At 49.1% G+C, this 10,967-nt stretch overlaps 1 protein-coding gene across 1 annotated transcript in view; it reads left to right on the top strand.

Moving 5' to 3' along the window:
* The first annotated feature begins 5,072 nt into the window (after positions 1 to 5,072).
* The window catches only part of ppfia3 (PTPRF interacting protein alpha 3), a 24,364-nt gene continuing 18,469 nt past the window's right edge, over positions 5,073 to 10,967 (top strand). Inside the window, exons 1-7 of the mRNA XM_041237552.1 lie at positions 5,073 to 5,252; positions 5,750 to 5,851; positions 7,044 to 7,208; positions 7,695 to 7,769; positions 9,237 to 9,308; positions 9,730 to 9,822; positions 10,480 to 10,619. Coding sequence (XP_041093486.1) covers positions 5,103 to 5,252; positions 5,750 to 5,851; positions 7,044 to 7,208; positions 7,695 to 7,769; positions 9,237 to 9,308; positions 9,730 to 9,822; positions 10,480 to 10,619 — 797 coding nt within the window. The 5' untranslated portion in view covers positions 5,073 to 5,102. The remainder of the gene's footprint in view (positions 5,253 to 5,749; positions 5,852 to 7,043; positions 7,209 to 7,694; positions 7,770 to 9,236; positions 9,309 to 9,729; positions 9,823 to 10,479; positions 10,620 to 10,967) is intronic.

Genomic DNA, 10,967 nt, shown 5'->3' with positions numbered 1-10,967 from the left:
AGGGAAGCATTGTAAAGCACAGAGAGGTATGGTAAAGCACATGGGAAGCATTGTAAAGCACAGAGATGTCTGGTAAAGCACAGGGAAGCATTGTAAAGCACAGATGTGAGGGTCTGGTAAAGCATAGGGAAGCATTGTAAAGCACAGAGAGGTCTGGTAAAGCACAGGGAAGCATTGTAAAGCACAGAGAGGTCTGGTAAAGCATAGGGAAGCATTGTAAAGCACACAGAGGTCTGGTAAAGCATAGGGAAGCATTGTAAAACACAGAGAGGTCTGGTAAGCATTGTAAAGCACAGAGAGGTCTGGTAAAGCATAGGGAAGCATTGTAAAGCACAGAGAGGTCTGGTAAAGCACAGGGAAGCATTGTAAAGCACAGAGAGGTCTGGTAAAGCACAGGAAAGCATTGTAAAGCACAGAGATTGGTAAAGCACAGAGAATTCTGGTTAAAGCACAGAGCATTTTCGGTAACATTTCGTGGCTGCATCCAGTACCAGTGTAAAGCAAATACAGCACAGGGAAGCATTGTAAATTCTCCATCACCATAGATGGCTGGTAAAGACAGGAAAGCAGTGTAAAGCACAGAGAGGTCTGGTAAAGCACAGGGAAGCATTGTAAAGCACAGAGGGGTCTGGTAAAGCACAGGGAAGCATTGTAAAGCACAGAGAGGGTCTGGTAAAGCATAGGGAAGCATTGTAAAGCACAGAGATGTCTGGTAAAGCACAGGGAAGCATGGGTAAAGCACAGAGAGGTCTGGTAAAGCACAGGGAAGCATTGTAAAGCACAGAGAGGTGTGGTAAAGCACAGGGAAGCATTGTAAAGCACAGAGAGGTCTGGTAAAGCATAGGGAAGCATTGTAAAGCACAGAGAGGTGTGGTAAAGCATAGGGAAGCATTGTAAAGCACAGAGAGGTCTGGTAAAGCACAGGGAAACATTGTAAAGCACAGAGAGGTCTGGTAAAGCATAGGGAAGCATTGTAAAGCACAGAGAGGTCTGTTAAAGCATAGGGAAGCATTGTAAAGCAAAGAGAGGTCTGGTAAAGCACAGGGAAGCATTGTAAAGCACAGAGAGGTCTGGTAAAGCATAGGGAAGCATTGTAAAGCACAGAGAGGTCTGGTAAAGCATAGGGAAGCATTGTAAAGCACAGAGAGGTCTGGTAAAGCACAGGGAAGCATTGTAAAGCACAGAGAGGTCTGGTAAAGCACAGGGAAGCATTGTAAAGCACAGAGAGGTCTGGTAAAGCAAATAGGAAGCATTGTAAAGCACAGAGAGGTCTGGGTAAAGCATAGGGAAGCATTGTAAAGCACAGAGAGGTCTGGTAAAGCATAGGGGAGCATTGTAAAGCACAGAGAGGTCTGGTAAAGCACAGGGAAGCATTGTAAAGCACAGAGAGGTCTGGTAAAGCATAGGGAAGCATTGTAAAGCACAGAGAGGTCTGGTAAAGCACAGGGAAGCATTGTAAAGCACAGAGAGGTCTGGTAAAGCATAGTGAAGCGTTGTAAAGCACAGAGAGGTCTGGTAAAGAGCGGGTTCCGTAACATTTCATGTCTCCCAGACCAAACACACCAACATTTCGTGGTCCCGCCTTCAGAACCGTAAAACATTGTCGTGTCTCAGACTGATCAGACCCAGGTGAAAGTGAAACCTGAAGCCAAAGCAACAGGTCGTACTTGTAAAGCACAGATTTATTCCGAGGTCCCCTAAGCACAGGGAGCATTGTAAAGCCGGGGACATTTCGTGTCTAACTCCATAAAGACCAGGGAACGCATTTCGTGTAAAGCACAGACTGAGGTCGGGTCCCTTTTCGTAAGCATTGTGATTGTCTCTCCAGTAAAAGACAGAGAGTCCCTTCGCATGTTAAGCACAGAGAGGTCTGGTTAAGCATAGGGAAGCATTGTAAAGCACAGAGAGGTCTGGTAAAGCACAGGGAAGCATTGTAAAGCACAGAGAGGTCTGGTAAAGCACAGGGAAGCATTGTAAAGCACAGAGAGGTCTGGTAAAGCACAGGGAAGCATTGTAAAAGCACAGAGAGGTCTGGTAAAGCAAAGGGAAGCATTGTAAAGCACAGAGAGGTCTGGTAAAGCACAGGGAAGCATTGTAAACACAGAGAGGTCTGGTAAAGCACAGGGAAGCATTGTAAAGCACAGAGAGGTCTGGTAAAGCACAGGGAAAGCATTGTAAAGCACAGAGAGGTCTGGTAAAGCACAGGGAAGCATTGTAAAGCACAGAGAGGTCTGGTAAAGCACAGGGAAGCATTGTAAAGCACAGAGAGGTCTGGTAAAGCATAGGGAAGCATTGTAAAGCACAGAGAGGTCTGGTAAAGCACAGGGAAGCATTGTAAAGCACAGCGAGGTCTGGTAAAGCACAGGGAAGCATTGTAAAGCACAGAGAGGTCTGGTAAAGCATAGGGAAGCATTGTAAAGCACAGAGAGGTCTGGTAAAGCACAGGGAAGCATTGTAAAGCACAGAGAGGTCTGGTAAAGCACAGGGAAGCATTGTAAAGCACAGAGAGGTCTGGTAAAGCATAGGGAAGCATTGTAAAGCATACAGAGGTCTTGTAAAGCTTAGGGAAGCATTGTAAAGCATAGAGAGAGGTCTGGTAAAGCTAGGGGAGCGGTAAAGTCTGATCTATTAAACTCAGCAGTGAAAGCAGGACTGGATCACACTGCTGTGCAGCGGGAGTCTGATTATTAAACTCCTAGTGAAAGCAGGACTGGATCACACCGCTGTGCAGCGGGAGTCTGATTATTAAACTCCTAGTGAAAGCAGGACTGGATCACACTGCTGTGCAGCGGGAGTCTGATTATTAAACTCCTAGTGAAAGCAGGACTGGATCACACTGCTGTGCAGCGGGAGTCTGATTATTAAACTCCTAGTGAAAGCAGGACTGGATCACACTGCTGTGCAGCGGGAGTCTGATTATTAAACTCCTAGTGAAAGCAGGACTGGATCACACTGCTGTGCAGCGGGAGTCTGATTATTAAACTCCTAGTGAAAGCAGGACTGGATCACACTGCTGTGCAGCGGGAGTCTGATTATTAAACTCCTAGTGAAAGCAGGACTGGATCACACTGCTGTGCAGCGGGAGTCTGATTATTAAACTCCTAGTGGTGCATGACTGGGATTCTGAAATGTCACCCTCCGCTGTAACATGAAGTGCACGTAAGCTGATATTACTCTAACTTCCCTAGAGTGAAAGCAGGATAGTCCGCTTACAAAATGTTCGTGACTACAAGTGGGGTCCCTGTGGATTGACATCACTCATTTTTGAAGTCTGTTTTCAGCCGAATGTTTTACCAGAGGGATTTTATAGACATGAGAGGAGAGAGAGAGAGAGAGAGAGAGAGAGAGAGAGAGAGAGAGAGAGAGAGAGAGAGAGAGGAGGAAGGCTCTCTGTTTCCTATCAGTAAGTATGATTCTGATAAGGATCAAAGTAGCTTCCCATCTGTCTCACCCGATTCTCTCTCCTCTCCTTTATCCCTCTCTATCCATCTCTCTCCTCTCTCTCTCTCTCCCCTCTCTCCTCTCTCTCTCCTCTCTCTTTCCTTCCCTCTCTCCTCTCTCTCTCTCCTCTCTCTCTCTCTCCTCTCTCTCTCTCTCTCTCTCTCTCTCCCTCTCTCTCTCTCTCCTCCTCTCTCTCTCTCTCTCTCTCTCCTCTCGCTCTCTCTCTCCTCTCCTCTCTCTCTCCTCTCTCTCTCTTCTCTCTCTCTCTCTCTCTCTCTCTCTCTTCTCTCTCTCTCTCTCTCCTCTCTCTCTCTCTCTCTCTCTCTCCTCTCTCTCTCTCCTCTCTCCTCCTCCTCTCAGTCTCTCTCCTCTCCTCTCCTCTCCTCTTCAGTATTTATTTTCCTGACAGCTCACACAAGCCTTGCCAAACTTAAATGGAAGATTAGACAATGCCTGTCGTTTTGTTACTCTGTGTTTTTGTATAAAGGGGAATTAAATGCTTTTTCTAAGTGTCTCTTTCGTTCTTTCTTTCTTTCGTTTCTATCTATCTTCCTCTCTTTGCAGATTTGCGACACCCGCCTCACTTCCTATCTCCCCTCCTGCCCCGCCCCTCAACCCTCTAATCACGCCCACCTTAGCTATAACCCCACCCCCTTGTTCCACAATCCCCGCCCTTTTGCACACAGCCCCTCTTCTCTGGATCTACAGCCCCGCCCACACACTAATTGCCACACCCCTTTAATCATCCTTATACATGTGACTAGGAGAACTAGCTCCTCCCACAGGACCCTCCCATTTCCACATAAGCCACTCCCACTGCAGAGACCCTGCATTCAGATATATTTAATGAGTCTAAATGCTCAGATAGACACACACACACACAAGCTGTGCCATTCAACACTCGACTATGCAAACATACACACGCACATGCAAATACACACACATGCAAACGCACACACATGCAAACGCGCGCACACACACATGTAGGGCGACTTAATTCACATTGAGGTTATTGACTTACAGACAGACCTTGTGTCTACAGTCCGTGCTCTGTCTGTATAACTACAAATCGTCATTCTAGAAATTTTAGAACTCTATTGAACTTCTGTCTCCTGTCTATCTATTAACTATTCTGTCCTGACAATACTAGATATCTATCTGTCCGATCTATCTATGTTAGATCTTTCTCCTGTCTAGATAGACAGAACAGATTATATGACCAGATAGCATCGCCAGACAGATAGATAGATAGAGAGATAATATACTGGTGGTAGCCGTGGGATATTTGAGAGACTTTATCTCAAACCATCAAAAATCGACATTAAATTTTGAACTGTCTGAATTTAGTTCTCTAATTATTATTTATATATTTTATTTATATATTTTATTTTTACACACACACACACACACACACACACACACACACACACACACACACACACACAATCATCACTGTCGTAGCATCTAGGCTAGCACACCCCCCGTGTTGACCCCAACTGGTGTATCCCTCTCTCTCACACCCACCTCGGTGACAAGATGCCTGCGAGGTGATGCCCCCCCATCTCGGAGGACAGGGGGGTCCCTCCTCCCCCGCGGGAGGGGGGGGCCCCCGGGGGTGGGCGCCCCCGGACGACGGGGGCAGCTCGGGCAATCTGGAGAGCATGATGATCAACATGCTGACGGAGAGAGAGAGGCTGCTGGAGAGCCTGCGAGAGACCCAGGACTGTCTGGGGACAGCGCAGCTGAGGCTGAGGGACCTGGGACACGAGAAGGACTCGCTGCAGAGACAGCTGTCCATCGCGCTGCCGCAGGTGAGGACAGAGAGAGAGGGGAGAGGAGGAGAGAGGAGAGGGAGAGAGGAGGGAGGGGAGGAGGAGAGAGGGGAGGAGAGGATGAGAGGAGAGGGGAGGAACAGGGGAGGAAGTGAAGGAGGGGATAGCCAGAGGGGGGAGGGAGAGGGGGAGAGGGAGAGAGGAGAGAGAGAGGAGAGAGAGAGAGAGAAGAGAGAGGGGAGGGGAGAGGGAGGGAGAGAGGAGGAGAGGAGAGGGGGGAGGAGAGAGGAGAGAGAAGAGAGAGGAGAGGGGAGAGAGGGAGGAGAGAGAGGGGAGGGGAGGGAGGGAGTGAAAGGGGAGAAGGGGAGGGGAGAGGAGAGAGGAGAGGATAGAGAGGGGGAGAGAGGAGAGAGAGAGAGAGAGAGAGAGAGGAGAGGGGAGAGGGGAGAGAAGCTCTTATGAAAGTATTTCACAGTATATTTGCACAGTAGTTCGTTCCTCTCAGTTTGCTCGCCCTGCTTCTCGTTCTGTTTCAGGAGTTTGCTGTTCTTACCAAGGAGCTGAATCTGTGCAGAGAGCAGCTACTGGAGAGAGAGGAGGAAATCTCTGAGCTCAAAGCTGAGCGTAACAACACCAGAGTGAGTGAGAGATGAACCAGCGCGACCCAAACCCAGCAGCAACCCACCAGCAACCCTAACCCAACCAGAACCAAACCCAACCAGAACCAAACATAACAGCAGCCCTAACCCAACCAGAACCAAACACAACAGCAACCCTAACCCAACCAGAACCAAACCCAACCAGAACCAAACATAACAGCAGCCCTAACCCAACCAGAACCAAACCCAACAGCAACCCTAACCCAACCAGAACCAAACATAACAGCAGCCCTAACCCAACCAGAACCAAACCCAACAGCAGCCCTAACCCAACCAGAACCAAACCCAACCAGGACCAAACCCAACCAGAACCAAACATAACAGCAGCCCTAACCCAACCAGAACCAAACATAACAGCAGCCCTAACCCAACCAGAACAGCAGCCCTAACCCAACCAGAACCAAACCCAACAGCAGCCCTAACCCAACCAGAACCAAACCCAACAGCAACCCTAACCCAACCAGAACCAAACCCAACAGCAGCCCTAACCCAACCAGAACCAAACAACAGCAACCCAAACCCAACCAGAACCAAACATAACAGCACAGCAACCCTAACCAACCAAACCAACCAACTGCAGCCCTACCCAACCAGAACCAACCGCAACCAGAACCCGAAAGCCAACATACAGCAACCCTAACCCAACCAGAACCAAACCCAACCCCAACCAAACCAACAGCAACCCTAACCCACCCAAACAAACCCAACGCAACCACACCCAACCATAACCAAACCCCACACATCCTTTGGTTTGTTTTGTCTCTGGGATTTGGGTTTGTCTTCTGTTTTAGTTTGTCCTGGTTTGTGGTTGGTGCGTTGGGATTCTGTTGGTTGGGTTTTGGGATTGGTGGTTGGTCCAACACCAAACACAACCAAACTCTCTCTCTCTCTCTCTCTCTCTCTCTCTCTCTCTCTCTCTTCTCTCTCTCTCTCTCTCTCTCCTCTCCCTCCTCTCTCTCTCTCTCCCTCTCCTCTCTCTCTCTCTCTCTCTCTCTCTCTCTCTCTCTCTCTCTCTCTCTCTCTCTCTCTCTCCTCTCCTCTCTCTCTCCTCTCTCTCTCTCTCTCTCTCCTCTCTCTCTCTCTCTCTCTCCTCTCCTCTCTTTCTCCTCTCCCCTCTCCTCTCTCTCCTCTCTCCTCTCCTCTCTCCTCCTCTCTCTCCTCTCTCTCTCAGCTCCTGCTTGAACACTTGGAGTGTCTCGTCTCGCGGCACGAACGATCTCTCAGAATGACGGTTGTGAAGCGACAGTCTCAGTCGCCAGCAGGGGTCTCCAGCGAGGTGGAAGTCCTTAAAGCGCTCAAATCTCTCTTCGAACACCACAAGGCCCTGGATGAAAAGGTGTGTCTGCCAACTGCCCCACGTTATCAGTGACACTCTGTGTGTGTGTGTGGGTGTGTGTGTGTCTCCCATCTGTCCCTCATTCCCGGTATCAAGTTTTGTTTTGCTGGCAATGCACTAGCTGTGCACTAGATGGAGGCTAATATAAAGATGAGCCGACATGAGTCTACAGCAGGCAGCTGAACTAAGGTCGCTAGAGTTCCCCACAGCCAGAGCGCTAGAGTTAAAGAACTACAGCTCCCAGCATCCCTCGCCAAGGCCCGCCGGTGCAGAGGCATGCTGGGAGCTGTAGTCCTATAGCCAGGGCTGTCCCCGACTCACAGTAACCACGGCAGCGCAGCTGGAGCTGAAGAGAAGCTCCTGGACTCCAAAGCAAAACAGACTCGGAGACACAGAAAATGACATGAGACGACGCTGACATGAAAATACAGAATGACTGACAGTAACGCTATATGGTCTTTCTTTCTTTCCCTCTGTCGTTCTCAGGTTCGAGAGCGATTGCGAGTTGCTCTAGAACGAGTCGCGGTTCTAGAAGAGCAGCTAGACTCATCGTCGCAAGAAGTGAGTATGCAAAACCGAAGGAGCGCTGCCCGTCTTTAAAATGCATTCTCTCACCTCTTATTAGCTTTATTAACAGGATCGCTGGCCCCTCCCTTTAAAGGAGCGCTGACCATCTTTAAAATCCATTCTCTCACCTCTTATTAGCTTTATTAACAGGATCACTGGCCCCTCCCTTTAAAGGAGCGCTGACCATCTTTAAAATCCATTCTCTCACCTCTTATTAGCTTTATTAACAGGATCACTGACCCCTCCCTTTAAAGGAGCGCTGACCATCTTTAAAATCCATTCTCTCACCTCTTATTAGCTTTATTAACAGTATCACTGACCCCTCCCTTTAAAGACCATCTTTAAAATCCATTCTCTCACCTCTTATTAGCTTTATTAACAGGATCACTGACCCCTCCCTTTATCTGAGCAGCTGACCATCTTTAAAATCCATTCTCTCACCTCTTATTAGCTTTATTAACAAGGACTGGCCCCTCCCTTTAAAGGAGCGCTGTCCATCTTTAAAATCCATTCTCTTACCTCTCTGTTAGCTTTATTAACAGGATCACTGGCCCCTCCCTTTAAAGGAGCGCTGACCATCTTTAAAATCCATTCTCTCACCTCTTATTAGCTTTATTAACAGGATCACTGGCCCCCTCCCTTTAAAGCACAGAGTTGCTGACCATCTTTAAAATCATTGTAAAGCTCACCTCTTATTAGCACTTTATTAATTGATAAAACACAGAGAGGTCTGGTAAAGCATAGGGAAGCATTGTAAAGCACAGAGAGGTCTGGTAAAGCATAGGGAAGCATTGTAAAGCACAGAGTGGTCTGGTAAAGCATAGGGAAGCATCTGTAAAGCACAGAGAGGTCTGGTAAAGCACAGGGAAGCATTGTGTCTGGTAAAGCAGCAAGCACAGAGAGGTCTGGTAAAGCATAGGGAAGCATTGTAAAGCACAGAGAGGTCTGGTAAAGCACAGGGAAGCATTGTAAAGCACAGAGAGGTCTGGTAAAGCATAGGGAAGCATTGTAAAGCACAGAGAGGTCTGGTAAAGCATAGGGAAGCATTGTAAAGCACAGAGAGGTCTGGTAAAGCACAGGGAAGCATTGTAAAGCACAGAGAGGTCTGGTAAAGCATAGAGAAGCATTGTAAAGCACAGAGAGGTCTGGTAAAGCATAGGGAAGCATTGTAAAGCACAGAGAGGTCTGGTAAAGCATAGGGAAGCATTGTAAAGCACAGAGAGGTCTGGGAAAGCATAGAGAAGCATTGTAAAGCACAGAGAGGTCTGGTAAATGGGGGACATCTGCAATTTACTGTTATTAACTTTTATAAGGGTCTGTGTGTGTTTGTTTGTCTCAGCTTGTCTGTATATTTAAAATATGAATTTGAATCTTTCCTCTCCTCCCCTCTCCTCTCCTCTCTCCCCCCTCTCTCAGTGCCTCCCTAACGGCCCCTCCCCCCCTCTTGCCGTGCATCCCTAGGTAAGCCCCTCCTCCATTCTGCTTGTTGGAGATATCGCCAGACAGCACTGCCGCCGAGAGCCCGTAGAGTCAGTGCGTGCAGACTCTCATCCTCAATCTCAGAGAGAGGGCTGGCTCAGGACATGTGTCGACAGTATAAAGACTATCGGCTTACTAACTCAGGCTACAGTGCCTCTACACCCCAGCCGTACATTTAAAATAAAATTAAAAAAAAATAAAAAAAATAAAAAAAAAGCTCCCAGCATGCCTCTGCCCCCGCAGCAACACCAAGGCACCCTGGGAGCTGTAGTTCCTTCGGAGGAGATGGCAAACAAACAAGGTCCTATTGGAAGAGCAGCAGCTGATGATTCAGAGTCCAAACCTGGTCTGTGGAAGTCGCTTTGGAGAGAAAGCATCCCCTGAAATGATTCTTTAATAGCATCTCATAATAGTAACAGGTGTGTGTCTTGACTGGGCTGAGCGCGGCGTTGCCGTGGTGTCGTTTGATTGACAGGTGGGGGAGATCGAGGAGCAGCTGGGCGCGGCGCAGAGAGAGCTGAGCAGATCTGAGGCAGCCAACAGCAAACTGCAGAGAGATGTGAAGGAGGTGAGGAGAGCCAGCCTGGACGCTGTGGGAGGAGACCGCGAACGCACACGCACACGCACACGCACTGACACGCACGCACGTGTGCTTGAACCCTTTGTGGTCCTATCTTGGACCAGGTCCGACATCATCAAAGAGACGTCAAGCCCAGGTCCCGACATCATCCAAGAGACGTCAAGAGCGAGGTCTCTATTGTTGTCGTCCCTCGGGGGGTGCAGGGAAAACCGTTTCCGGGGGGGGGGGTGCAGGGAAAACCTTTCGACGGCCGAAAAGGAGCAGAAAAAAAAGGGGGGGGGGCGTGCCTGCACCACAGAGATAACACGGACACACACAAAGGAGAGAGCTGCTTCTGCACCCAGCGCTCAAAGAACATCACAGACACCTGCAGGGCTTTCTGAGTTGTTACATTAATAAAATAACGACTCGTGGGTCGCATTATTGAGGAGTCTGGTGATAAAACGAGCGATCAGGAGAGGATTGATCAGCGCGCACAACTATAAAGAGGTGCGCGAAAAATACAGCGAGCAAAAGGTGGGCTGGACATGTGATTCAATGCCTTTTACACCTGTCTCTCTGTCTCTGTGTATCTGTGCCTCTCTGTCTGTGTCTCTGTGGCTCGCTCTCTCTGTCTCTGTGTCTCATTGTCCCCGTGTCCCCCAGGCTCTGTGTCAGAGAGAGGACATGGAGGAGAGGATCACGACCCTGGAGAGGCGCTACCTGAGCGCTCAGAGAGAGGCAACGTCTCTGCATGATGTGAAGGCGCACTGGACGATTCGAGCTGGCGCGGTGATCGACTTTAGGTGGGCTGGTGATGAGGATAGAATCCTCAGAGACTGTCCTGTGTGCCTCTCCTACACCTCCCGGAGAGAGAGAGAGATAGAGAGAGAGAGAGAGAGAGGAGAGGAGAGAGAGAGGAGAGAGAGAGAGAGAGGGGAGGAGAGAGAGAGGAGAAGGAGAGGGAGAGGAGAGGAGAGGAGAGGGGAGGGGGAGAAAGAGAGGAGAGGGAGAGGGGAGAGAGAGAGGGAGAGGGAGAGAGAGAGAGAGAGAGAGGAGAGGGGAGAGGAGGGGAGGGGAGAGGGGAGAGAGAGGAGAGAGGAGAGGAGAGAGAGGGGAGAGGAGAGAGATCAAGCAGAGAGGAGAATTTTCTA

This window comes from Polyodon spathula, chromosome 45, assembly GCF_017654505.1.
Source record: "Polyodon spathula isolate WHYD16114869_AA chromosome 45, ASM1765450v1, whole genome shotgun sequence".
NCBI lineage: Eukaryota > Metazoa > Chordata > Actinopteri > Acipenseriformes > Polyodontidae > Polyodon > Polyodon spathula.
The sequence above is the reverse complement of the archived record's forward strand: the minus strand, read 5'-3'. Positions and strand labels throughout refer to the sequence as shown.